This window comes from Ammospiza caudacuta, chromosome 1, assembly GCF_027887145.1.
Source record: "Ammospiza caudacuta isolate bAmmCau1 chromosome 1, bAmmCau1.pri, whole genome shotgun sequence".
Classification (NCBI taxonomy): Eukaryota; Metazoa; Chordata; class Aves; order Passeriformes; family Passerellidae; genus Ammospiza; species Ammospiza caudacuta.
The window spans coordinates 9,420,664-9,443,134 of NC_080593.1; the positions used below are offsets into that span (position 1 = coordinate 9,420,664).

General features: G+C 36.5%; 1 protein-coding gene across 1 annotated transcript in view; it reads left to right on the forward strand.

Moving 5' to 3' along the window:
* Nucleotides 1-22,471, forward strand: part of UBE3C (ubiquitin protein ligase E3C) — a 70,639-nt gene that overhangs the window by 7,223 nt on the left and 40,945 nt on the right. The window contains exons 2-11 of the mRNA XM_058805555.1: nt 3,683-3,736; nt 6,459-6,533; nt 7,177-7,323; nt 7,991-8,106; nt 9,533-9,690; nt 11,704-11,857; nt 12,632-12,852; nt 13,132-13,286; nt 15,060-15,247; nt 22,367-22,453. Of these exons, the coding sequence (XP_058661538.1) occupies nt 3,683-3,736; nt 6,459-6,533; nt 7,177-7,323; nt 7,991-8,106; nt 9,533-9,690; nt 11,704-11,857; nt 12,632-12,852; nt 13,132-13,286; nt 15,060-15,247; nt 22,367-22,453 (1,355 nt within the window). The remainder of the gene's footprint in view (nt 1-3,682; nt 3,737-6,458; nt 6,534-7,176; nt 7,324-7,990; nt 8,107-9,532; nt 9,691-11,703; nt 11,858-12,631; nt 12,853-13,131; nt 13,287-15,059; nt 15,248-22,366; nt 22,454-22,471) is intronic.

Sequence of the window (22,471 nt, forward strand, 5' to 3'; positions counted from 1 at the left end):
CTTTTTGTATGATGGGTTGAGCTGCTGGTTTTGAAGCAGTGACATTGCCATTGTCCCACTGTCAGATGTGGCTGTTCCCAACTGCTGCCTTAGAGCAGTTCTGCCACCAGGAGCTTGGCTGTGATGAACAGCACAGTACATGGATGTTATCCCACGGACAAATTAACATTTCAGGTGTTACTCAGCATTTCTTTGGTGGCAGTCACACATTTTCCTGTCTGTGTGCTGTCCTCCCTCTGCTTCTCTGTTTTCACCTATTTCCTCTGTCTTACCCTCAGAGTCATTTCTGTAGTGTTGCTTCTGTGTTTTGCTGTCACGTACTTCTCTGCTTTCTTGTTTCTTTGTGCTGTGCCCCACAGGAAACTTCTCAAATGGGGTTTTTCACGGGGCTGAGCAGGAGGTTGGTTGTCTTTTCTCTGTTGGAGAAAGCATCAGGCAGGAAAGGGACAGCCAGATGTGTCCTACACTGTGTGAACACTCATGGATGGTGCATTCCATGTTCTGCACTTGGGAGGGCGAGCCCTGAAGGAAGAAGGGCTGATAAAAAGTCAGGACTGTGATTCAGGATATGGCTTTCACTCCTTTTTCACCCTTAGGGGTGTAACAGAGTCAGGACAAGCTTAGGCTTTGTTCCTCCTACCTTGTCTGCCTGCCTACCTTGAAAGAAAGACTCAACACCAGACGTGTTCCTGTCTGGCAGGAGAAGGACAATGGCGTGAGCAGAGCAGGGTCAGGGCAGGGTGGGGAGCAGGAGTGAGCCAGGTGTGATCTCTGGGGGTTCTGGGCTCCCTCCTGCAGTGAGAGCTCTGGCAGCAGCCAGGTGTGATCTCTGGGGGTTCCTGGGCCCTGTCCTGCAGTGAGAGCTCTGGCAGCAGCCAGGTGTGATCTCTGGGGGTTCTGGGCTCCCTCCTGCAGTGAGAGCTCTGGCAGCAGCCAGGTGTGATCTCTGGGGGTTCTGGGCTCTCTCCTGCAGTGAGAGCTCTGGCAGCAGCCAGGTGTGATCTCTGGGGGTTCTGGGCTCTCTCCTGCAGTGAGAGCTCTGGCAGCAGCCAGGTGCCCGGGCTGTGGCTGGCGGCAGTCGGAGGCTCTGGGTGGGAGCTGTCGAATGGGTGTCACTGCAGTTCCGAGCCAGCCACAGAGCAGCAGCTGCTGAGTTCAGCTCCTTTCACAGTGCTGGCTGTCAAGGGCCAGTTCAGGGAGGATTTCAGAGGTGACTTCAGTGAACTCTCTTTAAGAAATGATTTTGCTGTTATGCCCTTTGTATTGGAAGAAGATTATTTCATGTTACTTTTCATCTCTTTCCTACTGCAGGTTTGTTTTCTTTTGCACATGCATAGTTACTTTTTAATTTCTGAAGGGGCAGTGTATTCCAGCTTGGTTTAATAACTCTTTAAGGGGATATATTTTTATTGAGTTTAATTTAAATGTGTTCTTTAGTCATAGTTATGATCTGTGTATATCTTGTGAATATGAGTAACAGTATTATTTTACCCATAATAATTTGTAAAGGTGGGATGTACTTATACCCGAGTATTTTATTGTGTATTTTATATCTTGAATATTGAGTATTTTATATATATATCTTCTATTTTGTTTAATTTATACTCTAACAAATTGGCATTTTTCTTTACAAGTACTCAGAGCAAGTATGTGGCTGACTAAAAACTTCTGTTAGTTTCAGAGTGGACTGAATTAGAGACTGATGGCTACAAAGAAACCCAGTTCTTCATCAGTGAAAAGCTGGTGATACACTAAGGATACACTGCCCTTTTACATCTCCTTCCCTCGTCAAATGATTTAAAATTGATTGTTTCTGATTGTTTGTTCTCTGACCACGTATTTTCCTGTATTTACAATAATTTGTACTGTCTGTCTTTGCTTGTGTTTTTTCATACCATTCTCTTCTCTATTCACACGCAGCAATTTGTTTTCCCTTTCCTGTATTTTGTTCTGCTTTTTCTTCCTGCTTTCTCTCTGAATTGTAAGGAAAAATTACAAAACATTTTTTCTAAGCAGAAATGCACTTTACATGGTGCTGTCTGCAGCACAGTCATTTCTAAACTGGGATATTTCACCACCTTCTTTAATGCACCAGGTATCAGCTGTTGAAAAAGTCCTGAAACTTTAAGCCATTTGTTGGTTATTAATTTAGTACCTTGTTTTGTCTGTGTGTGCCTTTCTGTACTGCTTGAGTGTGGATACATCATCCCTATGTATGGATTTCCTTGAGTTTGTTTGTCCTGTGTTTAACACATGGAGCAAACCCTGTCTTTAGAGGGCAGTAGCTGTAGTTAGTGGTGTCTTTGGCCATAAATACTGTCTTTAGAGGAAAGATGGTTAACCTCCTTGTGGCCTTTTTTTGTTTTTCACTCTTGGTGGTCTGTAAGAGTATTTTCTATCCTAAAGAAAAGCAGAGAATCATGAAAGAAACCCAGAGAATCATGACTTTGCTTCCTCTATATCTTCAAAAAAGAGGTGCTGAAGAGTTTTGCTCTCATTTTTTGTTTCTGCTGATAGACACTGAAACAATTCCAGCACAGTTGTTTTAGCTGCACTTAAATATTTTATAAACATTTGTTTGCCAACTTCAAATTGATTTTTCTGTATTAAAATACAGTACATTTTCAGCTTGAGTGTTTTTTAATTTCTTAACTTCTCTAGGCTAATATGAGCATACATAGGAGAACAAAGTTGTCATTTGTGTCATAGTGTCAAAAAATGAAAATAGTTTTCTTAAATCTGCTGTGTGTTTTGGACTGGATTTGGGAAGGTGCTTGGGTGTTTTCATCTCCTGTTGCCTGCAGTGGGAATTGAATACTGTGCATCAAAATTGAGTTATTTTGTATATTTCCTTGGAAATTACCCAGAATCATCCAGTAAGAGACTCTTGCAAATAAAGTTTTGTTTATATATTATAATCTGTGAGTACTTTTATAAAATTGTGGTTTAAAAGCTAATGTATGGTTTTTCTGTTGGAATAATACTGGGTTTTGAGGCCTCATGAGCACTTTAGTATTCTTGTCTTTTTCTGTGTTGGTGAGATCACTGTCCTGAAAGTTTTAATGCATAACCTTAATTTGGGTGAAGAGTTCAAAATTTTTAAAGGAAAAATTCCTTCCATTTATGCTGTGTATCTCTTGACATCTTTTCTGGACAAGCTTTGAGAAAAGGAATAAGTAAATACAAGAGCTTTGGCATTTTTGTAAGTTAGACAAAAGCAAGGGGCTTTGGAGCAGGATGGGATTGCTCTGAACGTGCCACAGCTTGCTGTGGGCACCTGGGCCAGGGATTTATGTACCCTCCAGGCAAGGAAAACACTCAGACTTTGGTATGGTCTGGTGGGACTGGGACCTTTTTGTGCTGCAGCTCTGCCATTTTTAAATGGCTGATGTTTGCCAGGGTGGTTGGGATGCTGAGAGCACAAACATGGACAGGGATCAGTACAGTTTGCTGCTCTTTGCTGCTCCCTTTTCATAGGGACAAACTTCCCTCCATCGCTGTTCTTCTGGGAGGGCTGCCTGCCATGTGTTTGCGAGCTCAGAAAATGATTAACACCCACTTTGCTCTGTGATTTATGTGCTATGCATTTTGAGCAATCCCTGAAGTCTGCATTAAATATCCTGAACACAGCTGAAGTGTGTTTGAATGAAAATGCAGGGTTATCTTTCTTTGTGTCTTCCAGGAAGAAAAGGCTTCTCTCCTTCATCGAACTCAGGAAGAAAGGAGAAAACGAGAGGTAAAGTAGCCTGTAAGCGTTTGCTGCCTGCTGGAATTTCCTTTGGTGGTACATTTACAGTGCTAAATACTTCTGCTGCTGTCATACTTAGTTCAGGAATGTTTTCTTCCAATTTGCGAGTTCTGTATAGTCTTAAAGTATGCTTTAATTGGCAAAAGAATTTAAGTGCTTTTAACTGTTCCTTAGAAGTGCTTTTCATCTCAAAAGATAAGCATGCACTGGGTTTAAAGGGAAATTTCCCTTTTATTTTGGTGTTTATTTGATCTAGTCTTTTTTGAGAAAAGATAAGGATTTGGCTAGTAAATTGGAAACTTTACCTTATTCATAGTCTATTACTATGGGTTGGTCTCAGCAAACTTCCTTTGGCTCCTGGTTCTGCTGTGGTTTCTTGGCTGACCTTTAGTACTTCACTTCCCCAGTGTGTACCTCACTTCTGTGAAGGTAAAATCAGAACAGTGGTTCTTGAATTCTTTGAAAAGAATTCAAGAAACCTCAAGTGCTTTGAAATCACCTGATAATGAAGGACCAGTGAGAAGCTGATGTGAGAGGCTTTAAGCAACCTTAATACTGGTTTATGATGGGAACTTACTGCTCTGGAAAATTCAGGCTGGAATAGTGCAAAGGAGGAATAGGCACTGAAATGAAGAACCCAAAATTTAGCAGAATGGAATTAGACTCAATATGTTAATTTTGTCATTTTCCCCCCACCCCTCCTATGTAAGTTGAAAAAAAAAAGTGTTAAATACCGATAAAATACATTAAGTACATTAAAAAATGTAACTATGCAGGTTTCATGTTCATAAAGAAAAAAACTCTTTGGCCCTTAAAGGTGTGTTTGACCCATGCTAGATTAATCTCAAGTTCTGCAGTTTCTGTGGACAGTTACTGCTTTTTTTTTTTCTCTGCAACATGGATCTGTAGTTATGGACTAAGTTCAAGTATGAAAGTACCAGGATTTCATCCATTAGTTCAGAATTCCATATTATGGATCAGATTTATGATCAATGAGTCTTTAGCAACACATGTAAAAATTCTTTGTGGTCCATAAACCCATTCAGTTGCTTGTCTCTGTCCTGTGCAAAGCTGATGCAGAGCCACCACTCATCCCAGTGCAGGTACACATGTGCACACTTGTGATTTGCTGTGGCATGGAGCACATTTTCACCAAATGAATGGCTCCTCTGAGAATAAAATCAGCTATGGCTTTTCAAAACTGCCTGTAGCAGAATCTTAGCAGTGACCTCAGACTTAAAACCTGTGCAGTTGGGAGTCTCTAATTGACAATTGTGTGTTCTGAGATAAAACCAGTACCTAGAGAGGAGGAGGAGTTATCTGTGTTTCAGTTGAGCCTTACATTATGGTTGTGAAGAGACACCACCTCTCTGAAACTCTCGTGATTGCACTTTCACTGTCAGTATTTTGGAGAGAGAAATACCCTTAGGCCTATCAAAATTTTGATTTTGGTCCATGATATAGAAGCAGTTAGTCTTCAAGAATTTGCTTATTCAGATAAGTTACTTTAAGAACCAAGGTTTTCCAAGAAAAATAAAATAGGCCTTGAATAGTGATTTTGTCTGATGTTCTCTCTGGTCAGTTCAGGTCCTGCTTTTAACTTGGATATGTCTTTATAGGACAATAAATTGGAAATCAAGGATTTGGGACTTGAAAGTTTATGTGAACTTTCCAAAAGTATTTTGATGAAATTTATGAAAACATTTTGGTGTTTTGTTTTGTCTGGTGACCCTCAGAATTATAGGTTCAGTATCGTTTAAGGATTGATTAGTTTAAAATTCCTCTTTTTAAGCAGGCTTCTTATCTTTGTACTTTTCCTTCAGCCACTGCTTTGTAGCTCTAGGTTCATGAGCAAATCTTTATTTCCCCTCTTTTATTCCCTAAGAAACCACATGGACATTGTTAGAAATATAATTACAGTAGCCACTTCCCATAGATATTTATTGTAATGGGATATGCCCAGGGTGTTGTCAGGGAACCCTCCAAGAGCTCTTTGCACAGCATCTCAAGCAAACTGGCTTTCAGTTCCTCAGAGCCTTTGTAAAAAGGTGATTTTTGCTACTCTTTCCACTTTCTGAGGATGATGTTATAAAAGGATTCACTACTTATGTCTGGTTTTGGAGAAGAGACTTAGAATTTTTATTAATTTTTTTATTTTGCTTCTGTGCCACAGTGAGCTTTAAGCCTCATTTTCCTTTTGATGGCAGTACTGTCTCCAAATAACTGATTTTTTATTGTTTTCCCCACATCTAAATTGTGCCAGCATCATAATGCTTTTATATTATTTGAGTGAAAACAAATAAGTGGATTGTCAGTGTTTGCTGCTCTATGCAGAAAGAAGAATGATGTAATTGAATTTGGTGAATCCTTCAGAATTTTTCAACAGTGTTAAGACTTTGTCTAATAAAATGCATTAACAATAAAGTGATGCAAAATAATAAAATATTTCTGTTGATCTCTGTAGTATTACATACTTACTGTGTATTAAATACTCTTTCGCAATATTTAATGGTAAATTTGCATTTAAAAATGAAAAGCATTCTCACTGATTTATGTGTATTGGGTATGAGCATTAAAATTTATTTGACTAATGATTGCTGCTTAATTTTCATTAAAAAGCCATATTGAATACAAATATATTGGATAAAGTGGTAGAAATTAAGAGTCAGTCCTGTGATACTGATTTCAGTTTTCTTGCTTTGTTTTACAGGAAGAAAGGCGGAGGCTGAAAAATGCAATAATAATCCAGTCATTTGTGAGAGGGTACAGAGACAGAAAACATCAAGTCAGTACCTGATTATTTAATTAGAAAGACGCCGAATGGTTTTGCTGAAAATGAGATTTTCTTGTAATAAATAATTTATTGAAAAATTGTTTTGAGTATTTGAGAAATTGGAAGTTCTTTTTTCCCTCTCGGCATTTTCATTTCAAACTCAATATTTTAGTAAACAGATGTGTATTCTGCAAAGCATGGATGTGACTGGACCTGGCTGGGATCCTGCAATGTTTTTTTAGCTGATAAATTGGATAAAAAGAATTAAGTAGTAAGAACTTTCACACACCAGTGGAGCTTTTAAATTTTTTTTCAGTGTGGTTAAGGTTGTAGTTTGAGTCAAAAAGTTGATTTAGGTTGCTGTTGGATAGATTCTCCTAAGAAAGAGTTTTGTTTAAGTTCATTAATTGGAATAAACTGGACTAAAATATTTGATGTGATAATGCTTGATAAGCAGCAGATTTGTTGCAACTGTGCTGAGTTACAGAATGGAGTTATGGCTTCAGCTGATATCATGTGTATGTTTTGATCTCTGTACAAATCTGTGCTGTATCTGTTTTACTGCTTTGCAGCCTCACTGCATGGGAAGCTGAGGTTTTGCTCTGTTGTAAATCACAGCCATTACTGATGTATTGATGCATGTTTTGTTTTTAAGTACTCTATCCAAAGAAGTGAATTCGATCGCTGTGCTAGTTTGGCTCAGTCTGGAGGAGCCTTTTCCACTGCTAATGGGGCGAATTTGACTCTCTTGGTTCGCCAGTTGCTCTTTTTCTACAGACAGAATGAGGACTCCAAGCGTTTGGTGAGTGCTGTTACATTCCTTTATCTCTGGTACTTGCACTTCATGCACTTTTAGAGTGGTGTTTCACTTCAGAGTGCACTTTTCACTGCACTCTGCTCTTTTTCATTTAGTCACAACTTAAAATTGTATTTTACAAGCGTGTGTGCCCACACACATTTATAGTATGTCAAGTGAAGCCTTGAAAAATCCTATGTGTACTATTCATAGTAAGTTTTAAAAAACACTGTACTTCTATTAGGATTTTAATTTTTAGGCAGTATTTCTACTTAGCCCCGTGGTCATTCCCAAGGTGTTTGGGTGGTGATTTTTTTTCTCACTGTCAGTATTGCTGGCATATCAATTGCAAAGTCACTGCCAGCTTCACAAATGTATGAGTAAGTGTGATTTGTAGTGGCTGTTAATAATGGACATTAAAGAATTATAGCTATTTAAAAAGAAAAAAATTACCAGATGGTGTAACTCAGTCTTAACTCTGAAAATTTAGTACTAGTGGTTGTGGAGTTTATAATGAGTAACAATTTGTTTTTCCTCAACTGAACATGATTCAGTCTGAGTTTGTAAGTCCTCCAAAGGTATCCATAACAGCATTGAAATATCACTGTCTGAGTTGTCATAGATGATAGAACTTGTCATTATAAACTGTAAACTTGTGCATATCTTGTTGCAGGTATGGATGTGTCAGAATTTAATTAAACAGAGTTCTCAGTTTGTTAAGCAGTTGGATGGTCCAGACAGACTTACTTGCTTATTCCAAATAAAAAGACTGTTGGGGCTGTGTTGCAGGTAATTTATTCTTTTTCTATGTGCTACTATTTAAAAAGTGTTCAGAAATTATGATGGGCACTTGTTTGTTTTTTTGTAGCAAGTCAAGTATTAAATGTACATTATTTTATGTAGAGAACTGTTTATATTATATATGTGTCATCCCTGGTATAGGACACCTGTTCCTGTGTAGAACAGTCAAATGTTCTGAAGCTCTGTTGACTTTCAAATTCAACTTGTACTTAAGGATGCTCTCCTAGGATAGGCCTGAGTCTGTTCTTAACTGTTTTTGTATAGTGATATCATTGACAATATTTGTGGAAACCAGGTTTTCTTGGGAACTGATAGTGTTTAGATGTTATTACCTGAAGTAGATTAATGTTCCAAGGATATGCTTTGGATAGATGTTGTTTCAAAGCTAATATAATTGAATATGGCTTTCCTCACTCTTTATTTTGAACTGAAGACATATTGAGCAGTCACATTTTGGCTTCAGCATTAAATTTATTATTTGTAGTGGGAGAATCACAGAAGGGTAAATCTTTTAAGGTGACTTGAATATCTGGCAGCTATTGTTATTCTTTTATTAGAAAACAATATATTTGTTCTTATCAATAATAGGGACTAGTTACACTCTGCAGAGCTTTAAAATACTTGTTTTTATGAAAGTTGTTTAATTTAAGTCACTAAAACTCGTGTTCTTATAAGTGTAGTGTGTAAACTGCATGTATGATAAAAGGTGACACCAGATTCTAAAGAAGACTTGGGTGGTGGACTTTAAAGTCCTTGTGCAGTGGGACACAGATGTGGTGCCACTGCATGGAATTGTACATTTCACTACAGTGGAAATTGTGTTTTTGTAAATGCAGCTCTTAATATGGACAGGGAAGAAAGCACATTGTTAGGACAAGTCAGTTGTCTTGCACTAAAAAATACTTTGAATTCTAAATAGGCTCTTAGTCATCATAATTTCTGTGGTTACTGATAGCTGTTACATAAGCAACTTGTTAAAAGGGAGGGAATGGTTGTAGTTTTAATATTTCAGTCTGTAATCAAAGCCATACTGTGTTAGTTGTGCACATGATGTTCCCTAACACCCGTTCCCAGCTTGTGCTGCTCTGGGGCTTTCATGGTTTCATTTGTAATGTGGTTAGTGGTACATGTTGGTAAAACATGTATTATTCTTTGCTTCTCTCCTAGTTTATGCAGTAGACCTCCAAATTTTCAAATTACTAAGAGCAAGAATTTAATAGGATTTAAAGGTAAAATGCCATATTCATAGCTACCTGAAAATCAGGACTTATTATTATAAAGATGCCAGCAAAAAGATGTAGCTAAACCACTGAGAGCACCTGGAAACCAGGTAGATAGAAATAAGTTACTTTAAGGTGAATGTGTGGTGAAAAATGAGAAATATCTTGTTAAATAATTTTAATTTCATTTCTAGGCTACTGCAAAATTGCAATGATGACAGTCTGAATGTTGCACTTCCTATGAGAATGCTTGAGGTATTTTCATCTGAGAATACGTATTTGCCTGTTTTACAAGATGTCAGCTTTGTGACATCATTAATTGAACAAATTTTGCACTACATGGTTCAAAAAGGTGAGTAGCTAGGAGCCAGAAATCTGGGAAGTAATGAAAAATTGAACACCTGAAGCTCATATTGTTTAATAAAATTTTTGTCTTTACCACAGACAGGATGAATAAAGTGCTGCATACGCTAACCTATGCCTTAGGTGGATATTGTCCTTGTAATGAGGTCATGGCTTGAGAAATTGCTGCTTGATTTCTTTGGAAATTCTCTTTATAAATTGAATATTCTACTGAGTTATTTACAGAGACTTGTAGCACAACTTTTGATAGTGGGTGGATATTGCCTAACAAAATTTTATTCCAGAAGATGTTTAACACACTCTCATGGACACACATACTGTTGCAGATCTAGGCCTCAGTTGTGTAAAAGTTGATAATTGTGATGCAGTACTGTTCTCTGTAAATATTAATTTTCATTATTATTCTAGATTGGCATTAGCTTTTCATCCTGCCAGCACTCAGACACCTTAGCAGGGATGGTGGCCTGGCTTTTATTTCTCTCCTGCCATCATCAGCAAAACTGTTTGCTGAACTGCAGTCAGTGACACCTGTGCAAACATACCAAAGGTTAATGAATTGGATAGTTAGCACCAAAATGATGTTTAGTTGCAAAGAAACTTTATTGCTCTGGGAATGTCCAAAATAAATTATTTTGCCTTTTTGATATGGTGGCTTGAGTTTGCAAAACTTGTGAATTGTGAGGAAAGACAAAAGCATTTTGAAATAAATCTCTTGGATCCAGCCTCTTTGGTGTAAAATGCAGGAAGTCCATCTTCCAGTCATTGGTTATTGGAATATTTCTATATAATGTTTACAGTACGTTCAGTGGACTTGATTACCTAATCCTTGTTACTAAGGACTGTATGTTGAAATCACTAAGAGGAAAAAAAATCATTCTTAATGTAGCACATTTATTTTACTTGCCTTGGCTTAACAGAAACTCTGTCACGTTGGTTTTTGTATAATAAATATGCATGTATTTATTCTTTTAGTATAATATTCTGTCTTCACAACTGATACATGAAAGTTTGAGATTATAGAGTCATACATTTTTACTAAAATTTAGCTTTCTGATTACTTACAATGAAAACAAAAAGAAGTGGTTTTGTGCAACTGCAAGTGTTCTGTCTCCTAATAAGTTTTGATGCTGAACTTGTAAAGAATCTGTTACAGTTTTCATTAGTGTATGTTTTTGGATAGAATGGCCTTCCATGTGTGTCTGGTCAGCATTGCTAAGTCATTCCTTTATGGGACTTCCACTGTAACAAGTTAGGTGGTCCCTGAGAAGGGTTCTCAGACTGGACTCTCAGTGGTGTGACACTGTTTATGCATTTACAGTGTTCCTGTTATTGTGGGACTTGTGTCTTAGTTTGGGAGTTCATTGAGCATGAAGGAAGTTGCTTTAAGAAGAATGAAATCATGTGGTTCCATTTGTACTTCAGTGAGATAAAAATAAATTCTTCTCTATACATGTCTTTATGGCATGGGTGATAATGCATTTTATTACTGTCTGAGAGGGCCCTGCTCTGGAAATAGTGATTGTATTCTTCAGTCTGCTAAGGCAAGGTGGTCACAGAATTGGGACATTCTGCCAGCAGGCCTCTTGCCTTATGGTGCAGTCATGTTTTGGAATAGAGTAGAAAATTCTTCATTTCTGGAACAGTGAAAGTACAATACGACTAGAGTCACTCAAAGAAGAGGAGAACATCCTTGCATAAATCATTATTTTAAAAATCAAAGTATTCACTTCATTCACTTCATCAGTAAGAGCTGATTGATCTTTCATAACCATATTCAGAGACAGTTTGATTATCTATGAATGATTTTATAATGTGATGTTTCCAGAGAGATTGCTGATACAGCCTGTTATTTATGTGAATGTGACTTGGACTATTGTAAAATGTCTTCCTAAGTCAAGCTTCATGTAATGAATTAGAAAGTATTTTTCAACTTCATTTATTGTTTTATATGGAAAAGAAGAAAAATAATGCTATGTTTAAAAGTGATGTTTTTTGCTTGCAGGCTACTACAAGTCGCTTTATTTGTTAATTAACAATAAGCTTCCCTCGAGTATTGAGTATTCTGATGTTTCTCGTGTCCCTATTGCAAAAATACTTCTGGAGAATGTTCTGAAGCCATTGCACTTTACATATAGCTCCTGTCCAGAAGGTGCAAGGTAAATAAAGATAACATGAAACATTTGTGTACTCATTTGCTATAATCACATGTGCAGTTTGTTGTTGTCTAGTGTCCAGCCATTTGTTCAGTGCAGCTTGTTGATTTATTTGTACAGTAATGATTTTTTGGTAGCACTGTACATCACTGAAGCAATGTAGTTTCAGGTGTTTTTAAGAAAAAGGCAATAAAATGCTGAATGCTGCAATAAACAGAGTGTAGAGAATAGCAGGTATCAGCACACAGGAATGAGGGCGTGGAAAATTTAGATGAGAGCAGAGATGCAGCTAAGGGTAGATGAAAAGAATTTCAGAGTTCAAAAGAACTTTGTGACAGATGAGCTGAGGTTTATGGAGAGAAATTACTAAGGCAGCTTGCAAGCAGAAAGAGTCAGGTGTGTAGACAGAGAACATGAATTCAGGTTGTATCACATGCAGTAGGGTTTTTTGTTGCAATAGGATTTTGTGTAAAAGGGTTTTTAAGATGTATTTTTTTCTTCAATATTATAAAAATGTATTTTATTTCAGAATAGTTTTCTTCCAGTTCATGAAAAGTTTAAAGGATAAAATTGCATGTAAGATCATTAGGAAGAGGATTTAGTCTAAGAAGTTAATTTTTGAGAAATCTGATGTACTGGGATGGAATTAATGGAGCACATCTTTGCAGTCCTCTTGATGGATGTGTTCATACTTGTAAAATGATCTATTGTTCTATTGGTATAATTGTGGGAAATTTTGCCTGTATTTTCTATAGCAACAATTTTTCTTCCTTTCAGGCAGCAGATTTTTGCAGCCTTCACAGAGGAGTTTCTGGCAGCACCTTTTACAGATCAGATATTCCATTTCATCATTCCAGCGCTTGCTGATGTGCAGACCATTTTCCCTTATGAACTCTTTCTGAATGCACTATTATTAGCAGAAAGTGGATGTTCAAGAAGAAGTGATCAAGCCCCATGGCTTTTCTACTTTGTGTTAACAGTTGGAGAAACATATTTGGGTGAGCAAGCTGAGTGGACAATTCATGGATTTTTTCATGTTGGAGTTAATATGTTAGGTATTTCCTCAGCATGGTTCATTGCCAAGTAAAAAGGACAGTTTGTGGATAAAAGTGTTGGAGAGATCTGTTCTGTTACCTATTCTTACCCTTTTCATTATAAAAATGCACTAATTTGATAAGATTTGGCATAACTTGTTTTGGTCAGGTATTTCTGGTAAAATATTTTTTATAGCACGTTGTGCTCTCCCTGATGATGATTTATTTCTCTGTATGTACTAGGATCCCTTTCAGAGGAAGGACTTCTTGTATATTTGAGGGTACTCCAGACTTTTCTCTCTCAGCTGCCTGTGTCTGCTGCTGGTACAGATTGTCAAGATGCAAACAGTGATTCTGAAGATGAGGATGAAGAGATCAGTAAAATGACAACTACACCAGTAAGCAGTGCAGAATTCCTGTCAATGCATTTGTGCTACAGCAACAGCAGCAGAGATAGGCAAAAACATGATCACTCTAAGTCCAGTATTTTTCTATAGGTGTAGAAGGGAGCCTGTTTGCTTCTTAAAAATTGGTGTCTGTTCCCTGCAAGCAAATGGAACTGATTGTTTATATTAAAGCAAACTCCTTACTATAACAATAGATCCAAAACTACAGATAGCATGTCTGTGAAAGTACAAAGCTTTTATTTAAAAAGAGACTTAAAATTGCCTTTTTATGTTTGTATTTTACAGAGATTTTCTTACTCTCTGTATTCTGTAGGTCCACAATGTAGTTGAGATATCATGAAATACAGTGATACTCCGACCTAGTGTTTTTTTTCTTTTCCTCATGGAAATAACTACAATTTTTATGCTGTAGAATAGGTCAGTACATACCCACTAACTCAAAAGTCCTCAAAGGGAAACCAACACCTGCTTCCTGTAATAATACATAGAGACACTGTTATACATAGGACTTCTTCACTATAGTTTAAACTTACTTAATAAATAAGTCTGTGCTGACTTTAGCCTCCTGTTACTCATATCAAGACTTTGACTAAACAAAGTTGGACAGATGTAAATTCAGCATTTTCTTACTGGTTTTTATGTAATGTTTCAGAAGACACAGTCATTCAAAGGACTTAAGTGTGCATGCTTTCTTTCTAGAATTTGAGCAATTTCACCATATTTAAAGTCCATTTAAAAAAAAACAAAACTTAGGAAGAGCCATGGTGCCAGGGAGTACTTGCAGCATTTTACTTGAGTGTTTTTAGATGCTGCATATTACTGTCACACCAAAATCTTTACCAGTGTAGTGTGAATAAAATACTTTCTTTGCCAGGCACACAATACTTTCTTTGCCAGTGTAAATATTGGCAGATTCTACTTGTGCCTCAGAGATGGGTGATGCTTAAGAGGTGATTAGGTAAAAACAAAGCAGTAATTTCTGTTCGCAGATAACTTTAAATTAGAAAAATATCTGCTCTGAGAAGGCTTTATATAAATAATACTCTTTATTGCAGTATGTTTTTTATGTGTTTCTCCTGTGATTTTTGTGTATGTATTTGGTATTTTCATGCATGCCTATCATACAAAAAAAAAAGATGAGTTGGTGGGCAACCCCTCTTTCTTAAAAATTTGTAACTGGTTCACTTGTGTCCTTCAATGAGCCTGAGAGCTTTGCCCAGAGGAAGTTAGGAAAAGGTTAAGGTGGACTCAGTTGCATGTCAAGAGAAAGCACTCCTCTTCACACACTGCTGGTACTGCCCAGACATGCACTGACCACCCTGAACTTTGTTGTCATTTGTTAACCCAAGAATTGTGAATGTGAAAATACTCCTTATAAAGGGATTTAGAGTCAACATCCATTTCTGGGTTTCATGTCCAATGCTGACTGATGTCAGTGGAGAAGAGGTGATTATTCACATGTTTCATGCCAGTTAGAGATTTTGCCTAATTGTGTGTAAGTATTACAGAACATACTTATAGTAAAGGCAGTATTTCCACTGGCCTCAGTGAAGGGTGGATACCAAAGCTCAACACTTACCTGCCTGGGACTTTAAGTTGGTTCTTGGATCTGATAATTTTAAAACTTGGATATACATCTGTGCTTCTGTTTTATTTATTGTACAAGAAAACTTCATTCTAGTTAAATTTGGAAGTATTTTTTAATAGAAATGGGGATATCATTAAAAAAAATTAAAAGTAAACTTTCCTTTGGTGTGTTTGTAGGGTGATGGGAGAATATCAGTCCAGTACATAACTGAGGAGTGCCTCAAGAAATTGGACACAAAGCAGCAGACAAACACTCTGCTGAACATGGTGTGGAGAGATTCAGCCAGTGAAGAGGTCTTTACCCTGATGGCATCAATTTGCCACACACTCATGGTACAACACCGAATGATGGTGCCAAAAGTCAGGCAAGTAGAAATAATAGTCATCTTCAGCTGCTGCAGTACATCTAAAATTTTCTTAGATAGACTTGTTTTAAATTCCTTGTGGAGTTTTTTCTGTATTTTCTTTTATAACTAACCAAAATAAATTAGAATTTCAGAATTTAAACAGTAATTCCAGGCAAACCAAAGAGTGGATTTTTTGTTTCTTACTTTTCTTGCTGGTCACTATGCCCTCTCAGGATTCCTGTAAGCATTTTATCTCTTCCCTTGCTCAGAGGCAGTGTTGAGTGTCATTCTAGTAGAAATTGGACTACCTTGTTTCTAAAACATTCAGTGCTCTGAATTCCCCAGTCTCTCTGGCTAGCTGAGCACTGAAACCAACTCATTCACACCCTTTTTTAGTGTATACCAAAATCTCTTGCTGCCTATTAAAATAATAGCTAACTATTGAAGATTGTTGTTTTTTGGGGAGGGTTTGGCACCTGAGATGAAAATAAAGGACATGTTCATTTGTGCAGTTAATTAATTCCTAACTATTGAAAATTGCTGGTTTTTGGGGAGGGTTTGGCACCTGAGATAAAAATAAAGGACATGTTCATTTGTGCAGTGTTCTTTTACAAAGATTGCAAACCACAAATGTCAGAACAGTGGGAGAAGATTTTTGACCTTTTTATTGTCAGACTGAGACCCATAAGTATTAACACTGTTCTTGTGCAAGTAGTTTGGAGTACCTGTGTAGTTGCTGGTAGTAAAGTAAGTATTCAGGGAATGTTGTAAACATATTCAAACTGCATTGTAAACAGTGATACAGAAAACTAATTAGGTGCTATCTTAGCCCAATGGTGTTTATAGCTGCTAGAGGAAGTGAGATGTCAGTGAAACTGTGATTGCTCGATTAGGGTAATTAGTTCTTTGTAGACTAATTGCATTAGAGCAGGATGTGAGACCTGAAGATCATAGCAGCAGTTGAATTAGTGTGCCAGCTTTATTGTTGCAAGTAGTACATTGCCTTGGATAGTAATTACTGAGCTTAAATGCATCACTGCTTTGACTGGGGGCTTGCTGGTGAACTGTGTGGAAAAGGATGTTTAATGAATAAAGAAGTCACCCAACTTTAATTGTAGGAGTATGGCATCTATTTCCTCTGAAAAGCTCTGTTGGGTCTTGGCAATTATTTGTGATAACAAGCTATTTACACATTGGATACATTCAGGAGTTATGAAAGTTCTACTCAGCATCTTCTAGTAGAAAATAATTTACAAATTGTGACTTTTGAGTAGCTGGATTTTAGAAATGAGTAGTAGATATGAAGATTTCTCTCAATGATGCCAGTGCAATTACTTTTGGGGTCAAAATGAACTTAATTTACACAGATATTTGGTGAATTAAAGTAGACATTTAATTACTGGTTCTGACTTAGAAGTCAGGTGTAAGTGCTGAGTTTGCCCGGGATCATCGTTTCAGCAGCTGTCAGTCTTTTGTCCTGTTCTCAGTGCATTTTAGATGTGGCCTAGGTTACCAAGTAGCTATTCTAAACATAATTTTTGAGTGTTTTTTGAAGGACAGATGATACTTATTTGTGGAATTTAGAAAGATAATTAAAAGACATTTTGTCATTAAGTTTCACTTTTTTTGTCTGGTGACTTTTTTTAATTCCCAAATTTTATCAAATTTAATTCTAGTCTTTTGAAAGACCCTTGCTTTGAAACTTTTACTTAATATCCAGAGTGAAGTATATATGCTTAATAAAACCATGTAGAAATAGTTAAGCAAAAATAATTTATCTAAAATTGTTTTTAATATACTAAGAGCCAAGAGTACTCTTTTATTTTGTGTTTGAAATCATACTGGGTTTAAAATAGGAGTTGTAGTTTATTTAATGGCATATCTGTGATATAAAGTAATTATAAAAACAGAAGCTTCAAATCTGAAAAATGGGATGATAAATACAGTAATAATTGAAAATAATTTTTCAGTAACAAGAAAATTGAGCTAAGATCGACACAGGATTTTGAAGGGAACAAATGACAAATATCTCAGTATTGTTTTAATAGTTCTGAGGTTTTTTTCCCTCTTGGACAAAGATGAGAATTTCACAATATAGACTTGTGTCACTGTTATTGCTGAATGCTTTTTTTTTCTTGAGGCTTCTCAATACTTTTATAATTTGACTGATGATTATAATATACTTTTATAATTTGACTGATGATGATGATATTGTGTGATGTTAGGAACATTGGTTTTGCTGAATCAGCTCAGTGTTTTCCTTGATTTTGTAACAGAGACCACGTCCAAAACAAGATGCCCACAAGTTTAATAATGTAGTTTTGAAAGGAGCAAGCCTGTAAAGTTATTTTCTGATGCTGTAGACAGGGTGGTGGGATCCAGAGGTGGATAACTGGAAAAACTCATTGCTTTGGGTTAGTTATTAGGCATTTTGATGAATTCTGAAATAATTCTGGAAATATGCAATCAAGCCAACTTAAAGAAGAGGGTCCCAATACAAGAAAAACCTGTAAAAACTACAAATACAAAAAAAAACCCTGTACCCTGTGTTCAGTAACATTAGAGATGTAAAATAAAACCCTGATTGTAAAGGAGCCATTAAGAGTTCTGCTTGTTTTCAAAAAGGATGGGCTGTAATCTTTCCAGGATGAAGTTGCTACATATTATTGAATACTGTTTCTAAAAAAAAAAGGAGAGAATTTTTTTCTTGGACTGTAGTTCTTCTGGAGAGACTTGCAGGACTTTTTTATCAAACCAATGCTTTAAATAAGTAAGTTGTATTTCTGTAAGATATTTTGGGGTGTAATTTAATACCTTAGACTTCATCTTTATTCCAGCTGGTGTTCAATGGTGGTGGAAGCTGTGCTGGTGCTGGGATGTCAGTGGCTGGCAGAGCCTGAGCAGTGCCCTGAGTTCACTGCCTTGGGTGAACAGCTGCACAGTCCCTGTTCTCACTGCAACTGCTCATCTCAGCCTGTGGCTCAGCACCTCTGTGCTGTGCTGTGAGCAGCTGTGTTCACATGTGTGCTGAGATGCCCAGGTTTACACCGGGCTGTTATGGTCATTCTTTAGGCAGCGTTCTGACACTGCGGTGTTTTTCTTAAAGCCAACATCATTGCATATGCAGTTTTAATCTTCTTTTTTTAAGCTTTGCTTTTATGTTCATGGTCCAATACAAAGATCTCTAAAGTGCATCTAAATGCACTCTAAAGATCAGGAGAGTGCATTTAGCAGTGGCTGTGCTGCTGTCTCATACCTGTGACACCTCTCAGTTGAGCAGTGACAGAATCTCTGCCCCAGCAGCAGTGACCTGTCGCAGGCTGTATGAGCTCCTCTCATTCTGCTGGATTCTCTTCATTAACTTAAATGGTCTCAGTGGGAAACTGAGCCCAATTTATGACCTAGACTGAAAATCTTGCCTTTAACTAATTAACTTGTAGTGGTGCCTCAGCTAAATTAAGCTTAATGGGTCATTTAATCTGTCCCATTGCACAGGAGGAATTTGACACTTTTTTTAAACCAGAGGTGCTCAAAATGCTAATGTGGCAAGTAGACATAAATCATGTGGCCTTTGTGGACAATTAGATACCTAGAGAGAGAAACAAGGGTCTAAATAAATGATCGTTATGTACTTACTTTTGGGAACAGATAATTTAATTTGGTATGATTAAAATTGATACTTAACAGGAATCACTAAAGTGAATTTAACTCTATCACAGCCTGAGGTTGAGGCAGTGTGTGTTTTTGCACTTGAAAAAAGTTTATCCTTTCTGGTAGCAGAGAAATGCTGCTTTCTTCCAAACAGTTGTGCTAAATCTTAATATTGGACTTTACAGAAAATCTATTAATGAATCCATTGCATAAAACATGTATAATGATCTCATAGTGAAGAAGTTGGTGGCATTCAGTGAGATTTTCAAGAAAATTCAAACCTCTAGATATAAGGAATTTCAACTTTAGCTGCTTCAGTTTTTTTAGAATAGTGCAAATATTGAAAATGAAACCTCTGAGTTAGATTTTATAAGTTAACATAAAAATCAAAATGCCTGTAATATTTTTTATTTCTAGTTCTTTTTCTGTTTTTTTTTTCTTAAAAGGAAAAAGTGGTCAAGACTATTTTGACACTCAAAACCAGATATATATATATATATATATATATATATATATATATATATATATATATATATATATATATATATATATATATTAGCTGATCTTGAAACTTTGTGTATTCCTAAGGCTTTTTCCTCAGGATGTATGAGCCATCCCTGTACTCTTTTTCATTTTATCAGGAATTTTTCCACTGTGTCATTTTAATGTAGCTCTACTTGGAAAGGCCGTTTTTAAACAGATGAACATCTTTTATCTGCCAAGGAAAAAGATCAAATAAGGTAGATTTTGACCTATTTTGATTCTCCAAGTTGGTTTTTTTTTACTTAGTTGTTTTTTACTTTTCACAGTGCTTTTTTTTTGTCAGTGTGAAACCAAAAATTTTGAAACTTTATTATAGCTGATTTTGTGTAACTACAATTTTCCAAAGTCATCCTTGCATTTTGTTTATTTTCTTTTTTGTATTTTTTGGTTACAGTTGTCCTTTTGAACTTTAAAAGCCTGTTTCTGTACTTGGAGTGGGAAGGTAGTTGGTTTTTTCTGCCATCTTTACTTTTGCAATGGATTAAATTTCAGGTGAATCTAGCAATGCAAATCCCTTTTAACACACTGCCCAATTCACCATTCTGTGTTCAATTTCCAGTTCTGTATTTGTTTTCTGGTCACAGCACAGAAACTTTAGAGTGGAAGCTTTAGAGCAGATGAATTCATTTGCTTCATAGTTACAGTTATTTCATATTAATGAAACAGGCTGTTGGTGCCATCTTCTACCTAATGTGCATTTTTGTACTTAAGCAGATTTTCAGGAAAGGGAAATGTGAAAGTTGAATTAATTCAGCATTTCTGGATCTGAGCCATGAAACAGAGCAGTTGCTACAATTGACTGCCTGAATCACGGATATGGAATAAAAATGGCTTAAACTTAGGCAAAGGTTATTATTATAAGCTCTTAAGGTTTGTCCTTTTTTCCCCTTCATTACTGCTGAATATTGCTGGAATGAAAAAATGAATTACATTATGATAGGTTCATTGTCCATAATGTTTGTTCATTTCTGCTCAAACTGGTACATAATTTCCAGGGATGATTGAGAAATTAACAAGTTTTTACTTGGAAGCTGCGGGAGACCTGAAGGCAAGGTGCCAAATTACTTTTCATTTTAAATGTCAGGCTGAAAACTGAAGGTCACTGTGGAAATTTCTCATTTCAGAAACCAAGACATCTGAGCTATCATACAGATATTTAAACAGTAAAATACAAATCCTTATTCTAAATTAGCTAGGTATGATAAGGCTGTCCTTACATGTTAATGCATAATTTTCACCAAATGTCAAAATAATGTGACTTTAGAAGGGAATGGAATTCTCATGTATCAATTTCAGGTTGAATTTTTTTGAAAAAAACACAGTAGAATTTAATGTAACAGCAAAGCACATCTTAAACTGGCATTAGCTGCAGTTGCTTCAAATTGACTTGGACTTGGTAATGTTCCCAATGTGCAATTTCTTTGAAATAAGTGAAGCTCCCAACTCTTTTTAAATGTAATGATCTATGCATTTAAAATTCAAAGAGGCGCACTACAAACTCAAGGCTGCTTGTTTCATTTCCCATTTTCCTGCATGGCCTTAGTCTGTTTCCAGAACTCCCTGTAGCTGTGAAAGGATCCTTTGTGCTCAGTGAGTTCTGCTGCCTCCTGCTGCTGCATCCCAGATCTGTCTTCAGGTGAGCTGGGAGCCCGAGGAAGGGACCAGCTCAGGACTGAGGCTGTGCTTGTGGGAAGGCAGCAGGAGCCAGGGGTGTTTGTGAGAGGGTGTGTAGGTGTTCTTGTGTGGGAGTTAAACCATTCTCCAATGTTTTAAAACCTTTAATGATATTTTACTTTTTTTCTCTAATGAAATGTGTGCTTCTTTTCCTTTTGCCATCTGGCAAATATTTATTTCCATGTGGTCCACAATAATATTTTGTTTTCTGGCAGCAGATAGCCTCCCCTGCCTGCTATTTCCCAGCCTCCCATCTCTTGTATGCCTGGTCACAAGAGAATTTTGATGTTACAAAACTGTTGGCCACTGAGAGATGTTGACCTCAGTATTTGTTTTACTTACTTCCTAACAGACATTAGGAGACCTAGGAAAGTAGCATCTAGAAAAAATAACTGAGTGTTGTTCTTTGATACCTGAAAAAATGACTGTTTGGTCAGCGAAATCCATTTTGGTTCCTAGAAGTTTTAAATGATTGTGTCTCATGTATTGTTTCCCACAAGGGGAAGAAAATGCTAGGGATGACTTTTTAGTTTCAGGAAGCTTTTATTTCTCTTTTCTATAAGAAGTTTTTGATAATGTAATCATGTCTGAAGTAATATGGTTAAAGTCAGTCCTGTGTATAACTGGCTTGTGAAATTACACATTTACAAACTAGTAAGAAATTTTCAAACAATAAGCAATTTTCAGTTTACAGGTGGATTAGTGCACATGTAGCAGTCCTGACATTGTTCCATTGATGTTCTATTTCTCTCTGCCAAGCTGAGTATATCAGTAAAATTGCTATAGTTCTGACATAAATGAAGGTATTTTAATCTACCTTCTGCAAAAAATTGCTATATTTGTTACTGTCAGAAGAACCACAGAATTGGCCTATTAACTAGTTTGGTTTAACTTGCTGTATTAGAATTTAAAAGGTCTCAGATCATTAATTCAGTGATTTTTATTAATATATGTTGAATTCAGCAAAATACTGGAAATGTGGTTTTATATTGTAGGGTTTGTTGCTAAAATAATGAAAACTGTTATTTATATTGTATGGTTTGTTGCTGAGATAATGAAAGTTATTATTTTTAGTATAAGGTTTTATATACTCAGTTGTCAGTTTTTGGAGCTTTTACCATATTTGATCAGAATAAGACCTTTCATGTGGAAAAAGTAAATTTAAATTATTTCTGAGAAATGCTTGACTGGAAAGTAATTATTGAAGCATTGTGTTTTGTGAATTTTTAGTATTTTGGAAGACCCAATTAATTTAACTTCTTTTTGCAGGCTTCTTTATAGTTTAGCCTTTAATGCCAGATTCCTGAGGCATCTTTGGTATTTGATATCTTCAATGACGACACGGATGATTACAGGGTATGTATTGTACCATCT